Genomic DNA, 23,823 nt, shown 5'->3' on the forward strand with positions numbered 1-23,823 from the left:
CACACACCTTGAGCTGCTTCTCACTTCTTTGTCTATAAAGGACACACCCTCTCTTTAACTCCACAGAGCACATAGAGCCATCTAGTGACTGAACATTATATTGCAATCAAACACACGTAAAGAAAAAAGCATCTCTTGTAAGCAAAGCAAATAAATCTTCAAAATTTTAATCTTCACAATTTGATATAGTTTGTCGAGTTTAAGCCAAGGAGGTCTGCCATTAACTGGAAAGGAGAAAGCCATATGAGAGAGACAGAAAGAAAATCAGGTAGTTAAAACATCAAATAATTATTAAATTAATATTTAGAGCACATTGAAGCCACTTCTTCCAATTTACTGAAAGTCCCAGAATTGGATTTCAAACCTGAAACTGGTCATTCTCATGTCACTGGCATGAATCCATTCATGACATTGGCCTATAGGGCAGCCTAGAAATCTTTCAAATAAATAACAGTGACTCTAAGTATTATAGTTTTGCAAAGTACAGTATAAAAAGACTTAGCAGGTCGAAAAATTATAAGAACCAAATGTTTAAAAAACATTAATTCTTTTGGAAGACTTGAGAATTGTATTATGAAGCAATTTCTGTAATGGTGGGATCTAGAAACATTTTTTAAGGGAAAAAAAAGATGATTCCCCTATAACTACAACTTTTTGAGATTAGTCTTTGCATAGAATTCAGTTATTCTCGGACCCATGGTGGCTTTCTTTCTTTCTTTCTTTCTCTTTATATTACTATTAACATTTTGAAAGCTGCCTTCAGTAGTGTCACCATGTCCAACACTCCCAACTTTTTCATTGCCTTGCCTTCCAGCAACTTTGGACTGAACCTTTTAAACTAGAATGTTATTTCAAAGAACAGAAAGTTTAAGTAAAGCCACTAGGCATAAAGGGGGGGAAATGAGCAATGTTAATAAAAACTCAGAAAGCAGTGACATAAAAGGAGAAATTACATAATTTCCATATTTATAAATCCAAACCCTATGAGGATTCCAGCAGGCGGTATCAAATTGACAGCACGCATGGCAAAGCCCAAAACAAGAGAGAGAAAAGTTCCAATTAAGAGAAAGAATCAGAGTGTCGTTCCTGGACTTCCATTTAAATCAGAACCAATCAAGGCTTGTTCCGATTCCTGCCGTTTCACTCAGGAAATAATGAGAAAGATGAAAGAGGCCCAGCCAGCCAACGCAGCCCCACACAGCCCTTTGAAGCCAAGAAATCACAAACATCACTTCGGAGAGTTCTGCCTTCGCGAGGCAGCTGTTGCGTGGCCTTCTTCAAGAAAGCAATCTGCAGTTTGATTTTGCCTTACAACAGCCCCTGCACCTTGGTGCTGACAAACAATCAAGGCCAGCCTGCAGGGGCAATGAGTTTCCAAGCAAGAAGGGGAAATCTTTTGGAGGAGGGGTGTCAAAATTGATCAAGCCACATACTCAGCCCTGGATCAGTTTTGCTTTGAAGGACATTTGAGGTCATGTTCATGCATGTCTCAGGTGCTATCAAATCACGCATCCCACATCCCATTACTATTCCTGTCGTCATGATCGTAAAGGTCCTAGAGTTCAGAAGCTGTATTATTCATCTTACTACTTTGCTATTACATCATCTCTTACCTCACAATGCACCTTGTTCCACTATATTGTGAGGCAGCATTGGTTGCTGGGCATCCTCCATCCCCGCTCACCTCAGCAAGTCCACCTCCTCACTACAATAAGGACAGTGGGCTCTTGTCAATAGGTCCTCTGCTATGGTGCAGATCCTCAGCCGATGAACACCCACACCAACCTTGGACTCCAATCCCATTGTGATGGTTTTATACATTCTACAAATTCTATAGATTCATGGGGCACAGAAAATCAAGGAAACGCCAAGTCAGTGAAGTCAAAGAAGGGCAGGAACAAGGTAAACTGACAATCTTGGAGAATGCGTTCAGAGCTGCATCACAGTAAGGTATTTGCAACCGTCTTCACAAATACCTACCGCAAGGTATGTAGCCTTTCTAAAGGGATGAATTAATTCATATTATCAGCCATTATGTCTCCTACTCAAAACTGGGTTTTCCATCTTGATATGACCTGGAAACCGTTAAAATGTGAGCTGGAATCTAATCTAAGCCACCATGAGCAGAATAAAAAAGCTATTCCATGAAAGGAGAAACTAGCTGTGCTGTCTCCATCATAAGTTTCAGCTAAATTAGGAGGTTTGATGCAATAGAATGGGGAGGGGAGAGTGTGACAGGAGTGTTGAATGGGGATCTGAGGAGCGCAATGGCAAGGATCCCTAAGGCAGCAGACTGTGTTACCTCAGCTGACACCCCCATTCCAGTGGTTGGTCTACCACTTTCAGTTCCCAGCTCAGCCAGAAGCCTGATCACCATCTGCCGCTGGTAGACACCCCATCCGAGGCCTCCAATTTAGGGTGCCAGTTCTCTTCTCCTGAACAGTGCAATAAAAGAGACTGCATTTCCCATTCTCTCTTACTGCTTTTCAGTGTTAGCAATTAAAGGACCATGGCTATTTTTATAAGGTGCATCTGACCACCACCATCTATGCACTTATCACCTGACCTGTCAACATGGCAGGAAAGGATTACTGCATGACCAGTGCATGCTTTGAAGCTGTGCAGCCCAAGAGTGCCCCAAGGGAAGAAATATAATCCCTTTCCAGGAATGCTGCAAATGCTTCTAAATGTGCACAATTAATACCAAAAGAGAAGCACTGACAGCTGCCATTTAGTCACTGTACTAAGGTGCACTTAGGGATGATCCAACCTCTCCATTGTAGGCCTATGGATGCCAATCGATGCTGTTTTTAGAAATCCTAGCTTAAAGGTTATGTCTTGTAAAGCCGGCGTGGGATACCTGTGACCCTCCAGACCTTGTTGAACTGCATTTCCCATCATTCCTGACCTGTGGCCATGCTGGTTGGGATTAATGGGAGTTGGAGGCTGTGGCGATCACACAGGGTCCCCGGACATTTCACCTGTGCCACTACTTTATTTCTCTCTGCCACCACCCAGGCCCTACCTGGGACAATACTGAGTCCAATCAGGGTTAAATTGGAACATAAACTTCTGTTTATTTATTGCAGTTTAACAAGCGTATGGTTTCATAAATGGTATCGGTCAATTACATTCATGGGGTGCCTATCCAGACCTATAACTTTTGCTACCTGCTCTCACTCACTAAACCACCTCTCAGATATTTACTTGTCATCCTAGCTTCTAACTTCCTGACTCAGCTTATTTCGCTAAACTAACTCAACCTACCCACACTCTTTCCCAATTCACTCCCACTCCAACCCAACCAACCAACCAACTCCCAACGAACTCTCCAACGAACTCCCCCTTTGCCCCTCCCAGAGCTGGTTTTATAGTCCCTCTGACTCCACCTGGGTCCTGATTGGGTAACCTGTTTAACTATTTCACCTCCAGCACTCTCTCATATGTTAACATCAGAGAGGTCAACAGCACCAAGAGGGCTGCAGGTATCTCATTATTGTTGCCACAGCACAAAATCCTTCTACTCCTTTCCTGCTCCATAAGCTTTACTCTGCTCCATTATTCATATTTAATCTTTGTAATGTTATAATTTGGTTTCAATTTATTTCAGCACCTGCTCATGATGCCACTAGATGGTGAATATGATACGGTCATCAATTATCTCCTAGGTTTTTTTTATGTTTGTATTGCATTGTATAGGATATATGGAGAACTATAATTAATTTTTTTTACTGCTTTCTTTCACTGCACCCTTTCTCGCTAGGGATCTTACACTTCCATTACTAAACCAAACAAACACTACTGGTGTTTCCGCAGTATAAACAGCTTCCATTTTCTTCTTAAACCAGGCAGGCTTACTTAAACTAATTTTAACCGCTTCAGTTGGGAGAAGTAGCCCAACTTTAGGGACCTGCAGATCCATGTAAATATGATCGGTTGGGCTCTCTAATTACCATATGTTGTAGGCAATCCTGTTTGCGGGCTTCCCAGGGGCAGTTTTCTGCTGGAAGATGCTGGAGGCTGCCCTCATTATCAAGGCAATATTTGCATGCATTCCACTTCATAAACATACTACTCACCATGGTTGTATACATGTTCCCATTCACTCAAGCATCCAGTGCATTCCCATTCCTTGTTGAGGAAGCCACATAAGCACTATGTGAGCCACAATCCATATCTATCTAGCCTGTAGATTCTTGACAAATGCTGCATTTTCATGCATTTCCCCCCAAATCAGCTTCACTTTGATTTGAAAATGTAAACCACATAAAGACATCTACCTACCCTCGCCACCCACTGGTGTGGACAGAAAGCAGGCAAACACATTCAACCATACTAACGTGTACAACAATGTACAAAGGCTGTTTGAAACTCAGCAGGAGAAAACCACCTTGCTATGTTTTAAGCTGGTAATGTGTGCACAATCCATTTATACAAAAGCTAGAGAATGCAAGAGTCATGATAGGGAATGCAAAAGTCATGAAGAGGCCACTGTGAACATAAATTGCACTGACCATATATGTGTCCCTGCGCGCGCACGCACACACGCACACACACACACACACAGGCAGTAGGGATTTTCATTTTTTCCCGTTCTTTTATGGGCCTCAGGTCTTTAGTTATGCATAGAGCTCAGGTGGTACTGGTACTCATCTGAAAAGTATTTTGGGGATTGGGGGCACTAGGGCACCACCAGTTGAGATGTTATCTTGTGCCAGATCACTGGAAGGCAGAAAAAAAAAACTTTATCATTTTCTAAATGTCAGCTCCTCTCCTTCTGTGGAGGGGGACAATTCTCCTTCTGGCTCAGCTAGCTTGAATCTTAGATTAGTCATTCATGCAAAATTCAAGGCCAAAGGAGTGAGTCGTTTAGTAGTTCACTCATCTTAAGTCTGTTATTAGTAGAGTTGTGACCTTATTGTTTGTAAGAGCCTAGTGTGCTTACTTAGCCAGCCTCAGGTAGCCTAGCCCCCCCCCCCATCAATACATCTTTCATATGAGTACCAATGGTACCTTCTCCAGTAGCACAGTTGGTATGAGTGAAGGGTGGCAGCTTAGCAGAAAAAGAGGATTTTTGGATACACTTGTGGTGGTATGCTGGCTTTTAGGTGGTGTTTCTGTTTGGCTTCCAAGCAGCCAGATTCAACAATTTTGATTCTGGGTGCCTGAGAAAGCATTGTGTGAGCAGATCTGGGATCACAAATAGCATCCAAGATGGTGATTTATATCAGGGGTAGGCAACCTAAGGCCCAGGGACCGGATGCGGCCCAATCACCTTCTCAATCCAGCCCGCGGACAGTCCAGGAATCAGTGTGTTTTTACATGAGTAGAATGTGTACTTTTATTTAAAATTCATCTCTGGGTTATTTGTGGGGCCTGTTTAGTGTTTTTACATGAGTAGAATGTGTGCTTTTATTTAAAATGCATCTCTGGGTTATTTGTGGGGCATAGGAATTTGTTCATATTTTTTTCAAAATATAGTCAGGCCCCCCACAAGGTCTAAGGGATGGTGGACTGGCCCATGGCTGAAAAAGGTTGCTGACCCCTGATTTATATCTTGCTCTTCCTCCCAAAGGCACCCATGCCATGCCTTTCTTCCATGTCATTTCTTAATCGAAATTGCTTTTCCACCCCACCCCAAAGCTGCCATCGGCCCTGCTGGGGGAAAATACAGATAGCTCTACCATGTTTGGGATTTTTCTCAGTTTGGTAATAGCAAAATTGTGGGGGGAGGATTTAAATGGAGAAAACAGCAGAGGAAAATGTTTCAACCTACACTCCCTCACTATCACTGCTCCTACAAAAACTGGGTATCCCCTTATGGCTGCTTTAAAGTTTAACAATAAAAAGTTGGGAAATGCAATCATGTATCGAGTGCATCACATCTGTTTTGGCCCTTAGATTCAATTTCCATTTTCCTTAGATACTAATTTCATCTTATAAAAACTCCACAAGCAGCTATCTTTTAGAAAGCATACTGAAAGCAAAGCAATATATTTGCTAATATTAGACTGTGCTGGCAATATGTTGTTTTAGAGAGCATTTAAAAGTGTGAATGAGAAATAAGGTCAAGTAACTTTTTGCACAGTATGTTCTCTATAAAAAGTATGCACCTTTTTCTATTTGAAGTATTTACTAAACATTTACATGCAGTTCCCTCAGGGTTTCTGTCAGGGAACTGCCATCGGAGAGACAGGTGGTGGACAGGCTACAGGAGAATAGGAGAGAATCTGCAGTAGAAGAGGGAACCAGCAGGGGGAGTGCAGGAGTCACAGCGGAGGGGAGGCTCTGGGATGCTTCCAGTGAGAGTAGTGGAGAGGTAACGGGACCCCCGTTGGGAACGCCCACCCTTCGCCGGAAACTGTCACGCAGAGAGTCTCGAAAGCGCATGTCTGTCAAAGAGCTTTTATGTTGGCGTAAATTCCGTAGACGCCCACTGTCAGATTCTACCAGCGACTGACGGAGTCATGCTTTGGGGGCTCCGTTAGTGCATCGGTTTGGATGACCAGCCAAACCCCAGAGGGATCAAGCTTTTACGCACAAGCAGCTCACTATCCCATCACAGCAATCTGACAGTCTTTGAAAGCAGCTTGTGCAAGCAGAAGGCATCATGAGCGAACCATCCGGAACCGGAGGAGCAGGAGCGGGAGCTGGCGCAGATCCAAGCCTGGAACAAAGGTACAGGGCGTTGGAGGTCCAGCTGGCACTGCAAACGGCGAGGCTCGAGGAGAGGAGGGCTCAAGATGCAGATAAGGGGAAGACCACCCCACTTGCCAGACGGGTGCCTGGACTGGTGCAGAAATTTGGGGGGGATCCCCGGAACTATCAAGCCTTTAGGACAGAGATGCAATATGCTCTCAATCTACTGTTTGATGACTTCCCCGACGAGAACTCTAGAGTGGCGTACGTGATTGGCCATCTAGAGGGAGGGGCGAGGGACTGGGTTCGGCCCCTGATGGCAGCCAATAATGAAATCTTAAAGGACACAATGAAGTTTTTCCACGCCATGGACTTGATGTTTTCCAGCGAGATCGAGCAGGGAGTGGTGCGCAGGCAGTTAATGGCGTGTAAACAGGGGAGCCGATCTGTACGTGAGTACTGGACTGAGTTCACCATGCTGATTCATAGACTTGGGTGGGACCTTGCTAGTGAACCTATTCAAATGCTGTTTGAAGAAGGTCTCTCTCCGGCAGTGAAAGATGAACTTTCCCGGGCGCCTAGGGCGGAGTCTATGGATCAGCTGACTAAATCAGCGCTGTCCATTGGGGCACGCCAGGAAGCTAGAGCTATGGAAAAGCGGGAAGGAAAGGGGGATCGTTGGAAGGACTTCCGCATTCCAGAGATTCCGGAGCAGCCTTTCCCGCCAGCAGAGCCGATGGAACTTGGAACAGCGCGCGCGCGCGCAGTTTCAAACACCAGTGAAGGGCGGAAGAAGGAGGGAAAGAGCGGCAAGAGATGCTATCTCTGCCAACAGCCAGGTCACTTTGCCAGAGTCTGTCCGCAAAGGAAGGAATGGCAAGGGATGGCGGGAACTGTTGGGGGGAAGGAGGAAGAAGAAATCACGGAGCCAGTAAAAGCCAACGCCTGGTTGCCAACATCAGGGCACAGCAGCCAGGCCAGGGAGTAATGAATGTGCCCACGCCGGAACCTCCAAGACCAGCGCTTGTGATAGAGGTGTTGCTGGAACTGGCAAACGGACACCCACTGAAGATAAAGGCGCTATTGGATTCAGGTAGCTCATGTAATTTCATGAGCAAAGAGTTTGCAGCTGCACACCAAATACAGACTATCCCATTGAGTAAGCCTTTGCAGGTTACCACGATTGATGGGAGGGAGCTGTTGGGAGGAGAAGTGAGCCAACAGACTGTACCAATGATAATGAGGGTGGCACGACACACCGAACTGATAGCGTTTAACGTAGCCACCTTGGGAGGAGCTCCTATTATCTTGGGTATGAGCTGGCTGGCGCTACACGATCCGCTAGTAGGCTGGCATCAGAGAGTGGTTTCCTTTGGATCAGCACATTGCCTAGAACACTGCAAGGAGGGAGAGGCTCAGGCAGGCGCCAGGGGCACTCTAGCAGTGATGGAAGTGATGGACAAAGGGAGGGTGCCACCACAATACGCTGACTTGCTTGACGTATTCAGCGAAAAAGAAGCAGATAAACTGCCCCCGCACAGACCCTTTGATTGTCAAATTACCTTACTCCCAGGAGCACAATTGCCAGTGGGCAAGCTGTATGCAATGTCAGACAGTGAGATGCAGGAGTTAAGGGAGTTCATTGACAAGAATCTCAAGCGAGGTTTCATCAGAGAGTCACGAGCGGTGGGGGGCAGCCCAGTGTTCTTTGTGGACAAAAAAAACACAGGCAAGCCCAGGCTTGTATGTGATTTCAGGGCCCTAAATGCAGTGTCAGAACCAGTGACTTTCCCTATGCCCAGAATTGATGACATTCTAACACGGGTGAGAAAAGGGAAAATTTTTACCAAGCTGGACCTTAGGGGGGCATATAACTTGATACGTGTGAGAAAGGGGGATGAGTGGAAGACCACTGTGTTCACCCCCTTGGGGGCCTTTGAGTACACCGTTATGCCTTTCGGATTACAAGGGGGCTCCGCCTGTTTTCAATCATTCATGAATCACGTCCTGGGGCCACTGCTCTACAAGAACTGCGTAGCGTTCTTAGATGACGTTCTGGTGTACTCAGACAATGAGGAGCAGCATGTGCGAGATGTAAGAGAGGTACTGAGCAAGCTGCGAGAAAACCGGCTGTGGGTGAAACTGGAGAAGTGTCAGTTTCATACCAAGGAGGTGGAATTCCTGGGGTACCGGTTGTCTGACAAGGGATTGGCCATGGATCCCAGCAAGGTTCAAGCGGTACTGGAATGGAAAACACCAAAGACCAAGAAGGACGTGCAAAGGTTCATCAAAAACTTTGCCCATTTAACAGCGCCCATCACGGATTGTCTTAGTAGCAAAAAGAAATTTGTTTGGACGGGAGAAGCGCAACAAGCGTTCGAACGCTTAAAGCAGGCGTTTGCGTCGGAAGAGCAACTCTTGCACGTGGATCTACAACAACCAATGAGAGTGGAGACTGACGCGTCAGACCGAGCGGTGGGGGCCGTTCTTCTCCAGCCGGGAAAAGATACGTCTGAATGGAGACCGTGTGCATTCTTCTCGCGGAAGTTGAACAAATCAGAGAGGAACTACACAGTGTACGACCGAGAACTGCTCGCCATTCATGAAGCATTCCGGAAATGGCGGCACTTGCTGATTGGGGCGCAGCACAAGGTTCAAGTCCGAACTGACCACAAAAATCTGGAATACTGGAGAACAGCCCGAGTGCTGAACCAGAGACAAGTGAGATGGGCCCAGGAGTTCTCCAAATTCCACTTTGAGATTCGTTACGTGCCCGGCTCCGAGAACGTGAGGGCGGACGCTCTTTCCAGGAAACCTGAGTACTTAGAGGGGGAGGGAGCGCCTGAGGCAAGGCATGTAATCTCTGAAGACCGCTGGGTGTGTGGGGCGGCATTGGTGGGGCAGAGGGAACTGATAGAGGGTACGGAGAAAGATGAATACGCCCAAGAGAAACTCAGAGAGCTCCGGAGGACAGAGGAGAACACAGGGGGGTTCGAAGAAAAGAACGGGGCGTTGTATTACAAAGGGGCACTGTACATACCCGACGGGGAACTGAGGGGCAGAGTACTCAAGCAGTTGCATGACAGCCCCACAGCGGGACATTTTGGACAGCACAAAACCATGTGGTTGGTTACCAGGGAGTTTTGGTGGCCCAAGGTGAGGGAGGACGTACGGGAATATGTCAGGGGTTGCGACAGGTGCCAGCGAGCGAAAGGAGAGAGGGTGGCGCCAGCGGGGCTATTACAACCCTTACCCACGCCCGAAAGGCCATGGGAGGCAGTATCCATAGATTTTATGACGGACCTGCCAAAATCCAAAGGCAAAACAGCTGTCATGGTGGTGGTAGATCAATTAACCAAGATGTGTCATTTTATAGCTTGTTCACATGCAGTCACAGCGGAGGAAACCGCCAAGTTGTTTGTAGAACATATTTTCAAGTTGCATGGCGCCCCCTTGAGGGTGGTCAGCGACAGAGGGAAACAATTTACTTCCAGGTTCTGGAGGAAACTTATGAGCTTACTGCACGTAGAACTCAATTTCTCAACTGCCCGGCACCCAGAAACCAATGGGCAAGCGGAAAGGGCAAATGGGGTTTTACAACAATACCTGAGGTGTTATGTAAAAGACAGAGAAAATGATTGGGTGGATAAGTTACCTCTAGCAGAATTTGCCTACAACAACGCGGAGAACGTGTCCACAGGGATGAGTCCCTTCCTGGCAAATTATGGGTGTCACCCCCGGGCATTCCCAGGAGAGGGAGGGGAGAGGTGGAGCGTGCCGGCGGCGGAATATTTTTTTGAAGAGATGGAGGCGATCCACCGTCAGCTTCAACTTAACTTAGAGAAAGCCAAGGAAGAATATAAGAAGCAAGCAGACAGAAATAGGAGGGAAGGTGAAACTATAAGGGTGGGGGACCGGGTGTGGTTGTCCACCCAAGGGCTACCGTTCAAGGGCGGGAGTAAGAAATTGAGGCCCAAAAGATTGGGACCCTTTGAGGTCATACAGCAGGTCAACCCAGTGGCATTCAAACTCAGGCTGCCCAGTCACATGAAATTACACCCAGTATTTCACAGGTCATTACTGTCGCCGTACCGAGAGGGACGCGAGTGGGGGGAGCGTGAGAGAGAGGCCACCCAAACGCCCGTGATAGAAGAGAGAGAGCGCGACATGAACGTGGCAGGAATCATTGATTCCAGGTGGAAGGGGAATCAGGTGGAATATCTGGTAGAATGGGAGGGGGAAGCAGAGTCGGAAAACACTTGGGTACCAGCAGAGGTAGTCAATGACGAGGTTTTAATAGAAACATTTCATCAGCGTTTCCCAAGAAAACCGCAACCCGTGGCTCGATTTAGAAGGGAACACTTTGGGACCACCGATGAGGAAGGAGAGTTTGAAGGGTTCCCAGAGTCAGGGGTGGGTGAAGAAGCCGACTCCGACGAAGAAGAGGAAGACGGGGAGAGAGACGGTACGCCGTGGCTGGAAGTGTTAGAATCCTCGGACGACGAGGAGAGTTCCTTCAGGGGCTTTCCGCCCTCACCGCCAGTGGGAGAGGAGGCGGGAGGGGGTGAAGGGGGCCCTGGGGGGGAGGTGGATGTCAGGGAACTGCCATCGGAGAGACAGGTGGTGGACAGGCTACAGGAGAATAGGAGAGAATCTGCAGTAGAAGAGGGAACCAGCAGGGGGAGTGCAGGAGTCACAGCGGAGGGGAGGCTCTGGGATGCTTCCAGTGAGAGTAGTGGAGAGGTAACGGGACCCCCGTTGGGAACGCCCACCCTTCGCCGGAAACTGTCACGCAGAGAGTCTCGAAAGCGCATGTCTGTCAAAGAGCTTTTATGTTGGCGTAAATTCCGTAGACGCCCACTGTCAGATTCTACCAGCGACTGACGGAGTCATGCTTTGGGGGCTCCGTTAGTGCATCGGTTTGGATGACCAGCCAAACCCCAGAGGGATCAAGCTTTTACGCACAAGCAGCTCACTATCCCATCACAGTTTCACTACAAACACTGCAAACATTCTGTGTGAGACACAGCATTCAGAATGTGCCGCCTCGGGCACATGGCCAACTATGTACTTCCATTTGCATAATCTCAGCCACTTATAGCCTTGACATTGTGACATATACTTGTTTCCACACACAGCAGTCACTTCACAATAAAAGATCCCCGTATATGGCCTTGCACTTACAGAAGCCAGATCACATCATGGTCCCTAGATGTTAGCATTTTCCTAGTGTGTGCTCCATACCCTGCAGCTGTATAGAGTACCTTTACCTCCCACGTCGCCATTGTCGAAAACAGAGAGGGAAATAATTTCCACCATATTCTATATGTCTAACTTACCCACCTCAGATTTCTCAGCCTGGAGAAGCTAACTCCCAAGGCTCCATTCATACACAGAGGCAAGGCCCATGCCATTTAGAACAATAACACACTGCCTTTCATTTGAATTCATCCAAAGAGTGTCAACTCTAGGTGTCAGGGAACTGCCATCAGTGCCAGAGGGAGAGAGCAAAATCCAGAGGGGTCCCAGAGAGCGTCCCGGGATGGGGAGAGGCAGCCCATCTTCTGGGGAAGAGAATCAGCGTAGCACCAGTGGAGAAGGGGGGCAGATGGGGGAAGTGGCAAGGCGGTCCCATGACTTCTTGCCGGGGACCAGCGGGGAGAGTAGGGGTCCTCCACTGCCTACGCCCTCCTTGCGCAGAAGGCTTTCGCACAGAGAGAGTAGGAGGAGACTAGGCGTCAAAGAGCTTCTTTGCTGGAAGAAGTTTAAGAAACGCCCACTGACGGATTCTGCCAGCGATTGAGACAGCCACGGGTGAGTGGCTGTCCGGATAGAAAAGGTTCACTCAGGCAACCCAGCCAGGTGTTTGCACCGGCTTACGCACGAGCAACGCCTAGAACCATTACACTAGGTTTTTGAGGTTCCTTGCACTAGATACTCTCCATTATCCCTCTCCATCAGAAAGTCTCAACACCATTTTCACTAGTTGCTCCTGCTGCTCTTCTTCTTCTTCTTCTTCACCACCACCACCACCATCATAGCTACCACCTGCCTTCTCACGAGGCAGAGCGCCAAGCAGGCAGTGGCATTTGCTGCTCCTCTTCCTGGTAGAGCTTTCCTGACAGAACAGACATGTTCACCTGTCACAACAGTATCAGTAGGTCAGCCTAACATAGGTCACCCTGGATCCAACTTTGTGGGATGTATTATCCAGTAAATACGTGGCAAAATGTTGACTGAGAGATTTCAGCTAAGTAAAGGTTCCTCTGGGCTGAGCTCAGTGAAGGCCACATTTGATCCTTATGAAACCACAGATATTTGCAGACATGACCACTGCTGCAGTCCCATTTGCTCCACCAAAAGCTCATTGTTAAATGCTGATGCCAATAAAATTGATCCCTCCAAAAAAAGCATTTACCAAAGAGATACAGAAAGGGTGTGAATACTACTGTGAAGTATTATCAACTTGCAAATTACACTGCAAATTTACACCTAGGATACTAGACATTCACATATGAGTTTCATATATGCTATGACTCAACCATGAGCAGAGAAGCTGCTCATTTGATGGTCATTTCAGGAGCTTCAGCACTGGGATAAAATATAAGTGGGATTTTCTACTCTGAACAACTGTGTGGCAAAAAGCTAAGGCAAAACACAATTGGACAGAGGAATCACAAGTAAATCACTGTCAGTGCTCAACATACATCATCTCAGTCCTTATCTCATTTATTAAGATGTCACATTTTCTGCCTGACTTGGTTTAAGGCAGGTACCACTTAGGACAGTTCTTAGCAACCCTTGCTACAGATACTGAAAAGACTCAACTCAGAGCTACAGCTGTCCAAGGTGGACAAAGCAATGCAAAACTTTAATTCCCAGGCAATCCCGAGCACACTGGCATTAATACAGGTTGGCTGTTCCAATTTGCCAGGGGAAACGATGCTATCAAACCAGCCCCTTAACGGCCACTTGGGCTATCAAAGATTTCTGTCTGGCCATCATCACACAGCATCTCAATGAATCATCACCTTACCTTTGCAGGCCACATTATTCTCGGGCTCATATCCAGCCTTGCAGGTACAGCGGCCAATGGGAACCATCCACTCCCCATCACCATTGCAGTACAACTTAATGGGCACATCCACCTCCTCGGCATTCGGGATGCACGTGCCCCATGCAATCACTAGGGAGGTGCTCTCTGCTCCTGTCATCGTCTCTGGGAAGATGGCAAAATTCTGCACCACACTGGGGCATTTCTTAAAGAAGACCCTCACCGACAGCAGTGACATGCACGCCCCATAATCCTGAAAGGCCAGGTAAAAGCCGTTGCGATTGAGGGGACCAAAGCTCCTCACCTCTGTGTTCACCTTCATCAACCTGCCACCAAAGTCCACCTGAGAGAAGCTCTCGTCTGCAGCGATGGTGTCCACCTTGAGGTAAGGGGCCTCTGTCCAGAAGGCTGACTTCTTGGTGGCGATGACAGAGTCTGTCTCATAGTAATACAGGTTGAAGGTTTCCTTGCAGGAACCAGGGACATTTGGGAGGCTGCTGCAGTCCCTCACCGTGAAGCGCATCTCTGTGTAGATGCGGTGCGCACCCCGTCGGTTGATGAACGTGGTGAGGAGCCAGTTGTTCTGGTTGGGCTCAAAGACATTGCACACCTGGTAAGTCCGGATAGTGTTGAGGTTCTCATCGTAGCCACTGACTTCTTCCCACTGTGTGGAACAAATAAGAAGGGAGGGAGGGGGGAATCAGGCAATTAAAATGAATGGAGAGAACGAAACACAGAGATGGCACTTTAAACCAGGGGGATCATTAATCACTGCAAGCTAGCTGGGATACACAAGACTTGGAGGATTTGTGTGTTCTACTTTCAGTTCTGAAAAACGTGAGAGACATCCCTAATTTTAGGGTCTGTTCCATGAGCATGGAATCAGCCAACAGAAAGAAAGCCAATAAGCTAAGAGTTCTTGGCCCAGTCACACACACACACACACACACACACCCTGCTTGAGGCCAGCAAAGTGACACACACATTTAGATTTTTACTCATATGCTAACCCGCTTCTTGAAGCTGATGTAACTCTGAATCATCTGATGCCCTTAAGGTTCTGTGACAAAGATCATAAAAATCAACCAGTTTCTGCTCTTCTGATAGTTTGACCTCTTTTAACCCCTAATTGGCAGAGCCTCGGTAAGCTTGGCAGTTTCCTGAGCAATGATCGTCTTGGATAGAGCTGGCAACTATCAGGGTGTTTGGTGTAAAAAAGAGGGGGGAAATGTGGGCCATAATTAAATTAAATTAAATTAACAAGTGGTCTAACTGAAATTACTGAGAATAGGTTGGTGACTCAATAATGCTTTTCAAGTTATACAATAAAAGGAAAGGGACCCTACCTAAACCTGTAGGTGGGCTATCAAAACCAATAATTTCTGCTCTGGAACCAGGGACATTTCATTAATTATTTGACTAATGGTTCTGAAACAGTTATACCTTGCCTTTCAGCTTCCCAAGGCAGCTCACAATAATAACAATAAAAACAATCAATGAATCTGAATGCAATTAAATCATAATATTAACAGCAACATAGATCAGAAAAATAACAGTACAGTGGTACCTCGGGTTAAGAACTTAATTCGTTCTGGAGGTCCGTTTTTAACCTGAAACTGTTCTTAACCTGAGGTACCACTTTAGCTAATGGGGCCTCCCACTGCCGCCACGCCACCACCGCGCAATTTCTGTTCTCATCCTGAAGCAAAGTTCTTAACCTGAGGTACTATTTCTGGGTTAGCGGAGTCTGTAACCTGAAGCGTCTGTAACCCAAGGTACCACTGTAGCATCCTAAAGCCACGTAAGAGAGGAGGTGATGGTCATCGCTCCACATTAGAAGGACAGGTGGGGGGCGTGTATGGGTTAATCCCACCCCTTACTGCCAACATGCATGGCTGCTATGGCCCTCTGCTATCCAGCCTCTGGGAGAATATCTCTCTGTGTACCAATGTATGCAAACAGAACTCCTCCATGGGAAGCAGGGAGCTTTCAGAGGCAGCCAGATGCAGGGAGTGCAGGAGGACAGGCAAGTGTAGCTGCCAGAGTGCTGGCAGAGAGTCACCTTTGCCAAGATTATTACTACAATGTTACTAAGTTGCACTAGCTTCCAGTTCAACGTACTGGTTATTACCTATACAGTGGTACCTTGGTTTGCGAACTTTATCCATTCCTGAAGTCCGTTCTTAAACCAAAGCCGTTCTTAAACTGAGGTGGACTTTCCCTAATGAGGCCTCCCACCGCCGGTGCCCTTCCACTGTCTGGCTTCCGTTCGTAGACTGATGTAAAGTTCACAAATCAGAACACTACTTCCGGTTTTGCAGAGTTCGTAAACTGAATAGTTCATAAACAGGACTGTTCATAAACTGAGGTACCACTGTAGTGCCTTAAATCAGACTTCCTCAACCTCAGCCCTACAGATGTTTTGGACTACAATTCCCATCATCCCTGACCACTGGTCCTGTTAGCTGGGGATCATGGGAGTTGTAGGCCAAAACATCTGGAGGGCCGCAGGTTGGGGATGCCTGCCTTAAATGGTTTGGAACCAAGATATTTGAAGGGCTATTTTCCCTCCCATGATGTTCATGTTGGATGTCCTACTCCATGTCCCTTTGCCTTCAACTACTCAGCTGGTCAGGACATGTTACAGTGTCTTCTTAGTAGCGAGGCCAAGGTTGGGAAACTCCCTCCCACAGGAAGCCTGATTGGATCCTTCCTCCTGGCCTTCAGACAAATAATGGAGACATTCCTACTCCACCAGGTATTTCATCTGCCTCTATTTTAGCAGGGGGGTTTTCTCCTGCTGTTACAGGTTGTTTTAATGTTCCTTCCATTTTTATCTGTTAATAATGAATTTTTTGGTTTTTTTGTGTGTAGTGTTTTTCTTTAAGATTATTGTGATGTGCCTTGGAGGACTTGCAACTGTGATGTGCCTTGGTGACCTTGTTGTCAAAAGATGGGACAGGGACATTTTTAAACAAAGTGTGGTGACCAGTTTTGATAGAATATCATATGCAGTGAAAAACTCTAATGGTTTATAGGTCATTTTTCAGCAAAATGATGGCATATAAATAAGGAGAAAGGCAAAGAAAACACTGGGGCAAGGTTGGCTGTTTCTGCAGGCCATCTACCACCAGTTGCCCAGTGAGAAGAATCCTGATGACTTTGGATATCACTCACGAGGTAACCTGGAAGGGATCTGCATCCTGGAAAGTGAGTTATAAGGAACTGCAATAATAAACATATAAAGTCTCCACATCCAAGATAGCCAGGATTCTATACCCTGTGAGAATGACAGACTGAATTTGGTTATTTACAAGTCACCCTTTTGAGGCATATCTACTAAAGGTGGCAAAGAGCAATAATACAGCCATAAAAATGCAATAACAGAGTGAAATATCACTTCCACCTGGAGCTGGCTTGTGTGGCTCCTGTGGACCAATCAGAGTGCTGCATTCTGGACCCTATTGTTCTAGGACCAATCAGACTGCTGCCTTTTGGATCCTATTCACTCAGTACATAACACATAGTGTAACACTGTATGCATTCCAGCATAATATAGCACTGGCTTACCCAGACTTTGCACATTATGGCTTACTGGAACAAGGGTATACTCCTAGGAAGAAGCTTGCAGGGTCTTTGTATCTTTACAAGCAGCGCTGAGCTAAGCCAAAGTTTCATTTAATGTTCCAGCCCAACCCAGGCTGGTGGTTAAGCTCTCTCCTCGTTAATCACAAATAGTAATGAAAATTTGGCTATGAATCATGAACCCGGGTTTGGAAAACATAGTAAACCAAACCTCGACTTAGTTCAGTATGGAACAAGAATTTTTAAAAGGAGCAAGGTGGCTACAAGCTGCTCTCCAAGAGTCCACACATTTGTGTGGTTCCAGTAAGTCATAGATCGGCTTACCATGTCATACAAACCACATCAAACTGCAAAATACAAAAGAAATGGCAATACAATTCAGACAGCATAAAACCATTTCCAAAGCAAGCACAGTAAAACAATAAAACACTAGCATAGCATCAGCTAAAACACATCAGCTTACAGCTATCTGAAACTGGTGGGTTTTTAAGCTTTATTAAATACTACAACTGATAGTGGCAACCATAAATTTATTGGGAGGCAGTTCCTTTGGGGGGCTGTGTGCCCATCCAGCACCTCCCTACCTAGATTACCCAGTTTCTTTACCCACAACAACTTTGTCTTGTCTGGTTTAAGCTTCAGTTTGCTCACTTTCATCCATCCCAAAACTACCCTTTAGACATGTGTTTAGAAATTCCACAGCCTCTCTGGGATTTGCAGGTATGTTGCTGACACTGTTCCCCAGTGGCTTCATGTATATATCAACCTTCAACCTTTTCAGACCCAGCACCCACTTTTAACACAAACGTACATTCGGGAACCCTTTTCTTGAAGCATACATTTGCAATGTATTTCCACCTTGGATCAGGCTGTGACCCACTAGGATCCTAACCCACCAGTTGAAGATCAGTGGCTGTGGATGATAAAAACTGAGAGGGTGGGAGAGAGATGAAACCTTGGCACCCTGTTATGCCAAAGGCCACAGGATGAAACAGAAATTTCCTCGCGACGTCAATGTTGTCCCCCAAATAATGTAACATCTGAGAACTGACTGCAGATAGCCAGACATTTCCCATTTCCCCTCCACAAGGAGCTCAAGAGTGGTACAAATGGTACTCCCCCTCCTCATTTAACATTTCAGTCCTCCTCCACATAACATTTCAGTCTCCTAGACACCTTGCTACTGGTCTCAAACCTGCCTCTCCCTCCCCCCCCCCAAATTATATTTTTGTGGTGGTTATTTTCTCATTGAGGGTTGCCTATATAGGGTTGGGGTGTTGCCTGCTTTTTCAGCTTGTCTTCAGTTTGTTTTAGGGGAGTGTAGGTAGTTTGCCTGTTTAGCATGGGTTCTGAGCATCATCCATTTTTCTTCTGTGAAATTAATACGTTGTGGTGTCCACAACAGTTTCTTAAATTTCTCATGCTTTTTTTTTTAAAAGGAGTTCCCTGTTTTAAGGTGTTGCAAGACAGCTCTTTGCTATTTTTGCTGCAAGAGACTAATGTGTCTGCCATTTGGAAGTGGTGAATAAAGTGATCCAAACCAGCACAGTTCAACAAGGAAAAAAGGTGGAAAATCACTTCACTCAGGTTATGGCTATGGGGGGGGGGGGCGTACCTTAAGGACTTTAAACTACAAGCTCATTGCAAACAGAATAGTGAAAATCAAACCTGTTAAACACCATGCCCGAAATTCAAGCGTTCTAACCTACTTGTCTCCATCTGCTAACACGCTAAAGCACAACTGTATTATTGCAACACTTCTCCAGTAATGACCATATTGAGTGGGTGTCATATGATCTTAAATAAGGGAAGGGGGAGGTCATCTGTGCAGCCACATGAGGAAAGTGGGAAAGCGGATGAACCTGTGGTCCACATGTGGTTTGGGGAATAGGAAATGAATACGAGAAAACTTGCTCCAGGCAGGGCTCTCCGCTTCTCAGTTTTCTGAGCAGCAACATCCATCAAAATTGACACAGGGACTGTGCCAATTTCCAGGTGGAATAATGAAAGGGCATTACCGTAATGTTGGCTACTGTGGCAATTAAAGGGCAGGAAGAAAGTGTGCCCGGGCCTGTGATGGAATTAGAATATCGCAGCCCAATTTATAAGCCATCCAAATTGCTCCGTGTTTACAGGCTGATTGTTTGCAACAGCATTATTCATATGGCAGCCTTTAAGTGCTGCTCTGGATGTGATGCATAATTCCAAGGTGCTCCAGTGCCACTGAAGCATGAATTAATGGCTGTGTCGCCAAACGTTATCAGAAGGATTTTAATGTTTTTTTATGGAGATGAGAGTATTACATATGTAAGCAAAACTGTATGGTGTAAAATGTTAGGCTGTCATGTAGATCAACGGAAGTTAATGTGGTGGCAAGGGGAAAGGAGATTATTCTGTGCTGAGGAGCGCGCATGCCTGCAACCTCAGGTTGCTTTCGGAGTTTTCAAGTTCTTATTACTGCACTTAAAAAGTCCACACAGTATTTCCCCTACTAAATTTCAGCTCCAGAATAAAGTGCTGAGAAGCAGCAAAGGCTCGCAAAACTGTAATGCAGCCACCAATCAACCGTTTACTTCCTTCCTAGGTGGTGATAACAATCCCATTAAAAGGTACTATCTCTGCCTCTATGTGCAACAATATAAAATTGTTTCAAAGCATGTACATTTATACACAAGCTGTTATGCTGGATTCTCTGCAAAGTGCATCTGTTGATAAGGGCATTCTTCCTACCCACTGCAATAACTTATTTATAGACAGTTTGCCATTCACTCAAAAAAAAGGACCCAGAAAACCTTGCAGAACTGCATTCTTAGGAAGCACAAGCACACCACTAAAATGGAACCAGCCTTTGTGCAGCAATTTTGTATGAGCATATGTGTTTATTTACCTGCTGAAGTATCAAGATGAGTGGATGAGCTCATTAATTTCATTGCAAGTCCCTCGGTTCTAGTACTACGGGAGAAGGAGAAAAAGTTTTCGCTGTTCATGTTCTTGCCAGTTTTTATGTTATAAACCTCCACCATGTCTTCCCTTAGTCACTTTTTAAAATTTTAAGTCTGAATGTTTTAGTGACTCTAAAGTTAATAATGCTTCTTACCTATTTAACAGGGATAGAAGTTGAGATAATGGGTTTGTAATGTTCAGGTCCTTCCCTAGATTAGTGTTTTTTTAAAACAGTATTTTTGACTATTGACTATTTTCCAGTATTATGTAAAGAGATTGTTTTCTGCATATTTATTCTGCATATCTCGGGTATATATGCTCCTCAAACTCAGTAACGACTTGATTTTTAAACTTTATATTTTTCTGTCTAAACACAGAACTTTCCTAATGGCCTATCTAAATAAAATTTGTTATTCTGTTTCATACTTGACAACTTATCACATCCAGAATCTATTGCAAGTATTTTTTAATCCTAGGGACCATACTTCAAATAATGTGTGAATATCTGCCTTGGGGAAAGAATAAGGATTTGGCACCATACTATTTCCCTAACTTCCTTGGTATGATTCACTGGGGTGGGGATGCAGGGTGGTATAAATATATGGGTAGATCTTGATGAGGCTGCAGCCTGCCCAGCACCATTCCTGATTTGTCTTGGCTCATCACTGACCTCTCATAAGGCATGCTCTTTAAATATCAAAATCTGGTCTTCAAAACATTGTGCATCTGCCAGAGCCTCACTTACAGCTATGATGTGCTTGTAAAGGGACTTGTAAAGGGACTTCCAAGTGGCAGATCAGATATAATGAACACAATTACAATAAAGGGGCATTAAAATAAAATAAGGATGGAGATTATAATGATAGAAATAACACTTCCATGAGGATTTCACACTGTCCTCCCAACCACACAGAAAGAAGGGTAGGCAGTTGTCCTGCAGGGCTGGACCAATAAGTTTTGCTGACTGAGGCAGAGCAGAAAATGCTGCCCCCCGCCCCTCCCAGTCAAAGTGAACATGCACAGAGTTGGTTTTGAATGAATGTTTTATTTCAGACTAGTACCTAGAGCAAACATAATGCAAACTACTACCAGCCTCCTACAGGGTCCACCAAAACCAAAGATCTGGGGTTTGCCCAGATATAAATATTTCCCTTTAGCTGTAGTGTTTTTAGAGGGTTCTTGATACAAGCAATAAATTGAGAGTGAACATTTTACATCAGAGAAAAAAGGTTCCACAACTGTTATCAAATCTCATCCAGACATTGTGCGAACATTCAGCCAGTAGCCTTACGTAAATAGCTAGTAATTTGTCTGAAGAAATATTTCATGTCAAGTAGAACGTATCTGTGAGACTGACAAGAACGCTGACCATTGTACATGTAGAGTGGATGGGGTTTAATATAGACACTGACATTGATCATCTATATCTAATAAATATTGATAATCCATCCCTAATAAATAATTTATCTTATGAATCTAAATAACTTGGCACTTCTTCTCAAATTCGGTAGCATGAATTGCACTATTTATTTAAAGTATTAAGATGTTTATTAAGTGTGTCCCAACTAATTCACACTTCAAAAAAAAAAATCTAGTAAAACAGTAAAAACATCAATATTTGTACTTATATTCATTTATTTTTGTTCTGTTTTATTTTAAACCTTTATAACCCACTCTTCAAAGAAAAAAAGCCTTTCCCATGGTGGGTTACAAAAACAAAAGCCATAACAGATTCAAACATTAAAAGCAGCAGATAAAAATAGAACATTTTTTAAAAAATAAGAAACCATCTTCAGGGAATAAAATTTCACATTTTAAAAGGTCTGGGAAAATAAAAAAAGAACTTTGCCTGGTGCTGAAATGACATCAGAGCAGGCGCCAGGTGAGCAATAAAAATAACTTAATCAGCAGCACCAAAGGAGAAGCAGTCTAAAGATCAAATAAAATCAGAAAAACAAAACAATAAAAGAACAGCAGCTGCAGATCACCCATTAAATTCTTGGGGAATAAAAAGGGCTTAACCAGTTGTCTAAAGTGATAAAAATGCTAGAGCCACCTGAGTTCTTCCCCAGGGAGATAGTCCATAACCTAGTCTTTGCCAACATGGTGCCCTCCAGATATTACAAAACATGTGTTGTAGTGCAAAACATCTGGAGAGCACCAAGTTGGTGGTGGTTGGCCTAATATAATCTCCAGGTTTGAGGGGCCTGTGGTATTTCCCCAGATGTTAATGGGGGATTCCCCCACTGAAGCAGGTGGCAGGTAGCCCTGTCCTCTCTCTTAGCTCCCTCTCCAGTTTATTTCTGCCAGCTGCAGGGGTGAGAATGAGGAGGGTGGCAGTTGCAAATGGCTGCCACTGAAACTGCCCACATGCGCCAAGCCATACTATATAGCATTATTCAGGGCTTTTCTAATGCTCACATGACACTCAGCAGTCAGCGGATACTCAGGGATGTCAGCAGTGGTGGGATCTTGACAGCTGCCCAAGGATGTTGTGGCAGTGGCCCCAAAGACTGCAATAAATGTGGCAATGTGTACCCCTGTAAATCCTTGAGTGTGCTTCTAATAAAGAACTTATGGTAGCCTGGTACTTTATGAAACTGGTGATTTTGCAAGTTGCCACCCCTCATTGGGGCAGAAATACAGCTAATATGTGAATCACAAAGATACAGCTCAAAGCTAGAGCATATGTTGCTACATGGTGCAAATGGCTACACATAACACAGGTTCCCAACATGTACACTAACACAATGTAACAGAACACGGTGGGAATCAGAACTTAATTGGCAGAAATTGCCAGTGCTTATTGCGGTTTTGTATTAAATGAGGAAACGATGTATATGATTGGTGGAAATTGAAATGCTTTGTTTGAAATTTTATAAATACCACTGCCTGGACCACCGGGCAGGGTTGCAGTTTTGCGGAATGATCTGACTGTAACCTACTGCTTTGCAATAAACAATGTTGGACTCCTAACTCCTCATGTTTCTGAGTTTTATTGGTGTAAACTCAGGAGATAAGCCATTTTCTGGCTTACAACCTTTTGGTGCCATGACTCGGATTCGAACCGAGGTTCCTGCAGCCACAACGCAGAGTACCGTATTTTTCGCTCTATAGGACACACTTTTTCCCCTTCAAAAATGAAGGGGAAATGTGTGTGCGTCCTATGGAGCGAAGACGCCATAGACCCGCGACCCTCTCCCGGCTGGAGAGGTGACGCGCGGCTATGGCAGGATCCTCTTTAGCCGTGCGTCACCTCTCCAGCTGGGAGAGCGCGTGAGGGGCTAAAGAAGCCATAGCCCCGCGACCCTCTCCCAGCTGGAGAGGTGACACGCTACTATGGCAGCAGCCTCTCCGCTGCACCTTTCCGCTGCTCCCTGACCTGCTCTTTGGGGCTGGTGGTGGGCTTCCCCCGCCAGCCCCAAAGAGCAGGTCGAAAGGAACTTGAAGCCTGGAGAGTGAGAGGGGTCGGTGCACACCGACCTCTCTCACTCTCTAGGCTTCCAAGGTAGCCGCCTGAACGGCACCTTGTTTTAGAGCGGGAAAACAAGAGGGGGAAAATTCTCCCCCTCTCTGCACAGCGCCTCCTGCCGCTTCACTGA

At 45.5% G+C, this 23,823-nt stretch overlaps 1 protein-coding gene and 1 long non-coding RNA gene across 14 annotated transcripts in view; one reads left to right on the forward strand and one right to left on the reverse strand.

Moving 5' to 3' along the window:
- Positions 1 to 23,823, reverse strand: part of EPHB1 (EPH receptor B1) — a 355,934-nt gene that overhangs the window by 195,364 nt on the left and 136,747 nt on the right. For all 12 annotated transcript variants that reach the window (XR_014157203.1, XR_014157204.1, XR_014157205.1 and 9 more), the window contains one exon: positions 13,676 to 14,357. Coding sequence is in view for 5 of the 12 variants with exons in the window: in XM_081864477.1 (XP_081720603.1) it covers positions 13,676 to 14,357 (682 nt within the window). In the remaining 7 variants the exon portion in view is untranslated. The remainder of the gene's footprint in view (positions 1 to 13,675; positions 14,358 to 23,823) is intronic.
- LOC309343264 lies at positions 13,939 to 18,821 on the forward strand. 2 transcript variants are annotated; one of them, XR_014157217.1, is made up of 4 exons: positions 13,939 to 14,078; positions 14,167 to 14,306; positions 16,732 to 16,903; positions 18,718 to 18,821. It is a non-coding gene; the product is annotated as an uncharacterized lncRNA (long non-coding RNA). The 2 variants fall into 2 exon arrangements; XR_014157218.1 differs by having other exon boundaries at positions 16,744 to 16,903.

Source organism: Podarcis erhardii, assembly GCF_964252035.2.
Source record: "Podarcis erhardii genome assembly, chromosome: 5".
Classification (NCBI taxonomy): domain Eukaryota; kingdom Metazoa; phylum Chordata; class Lepidosauria; order Squamata; family Lacertidae; genus Podarcis; species Podarcis erhardii.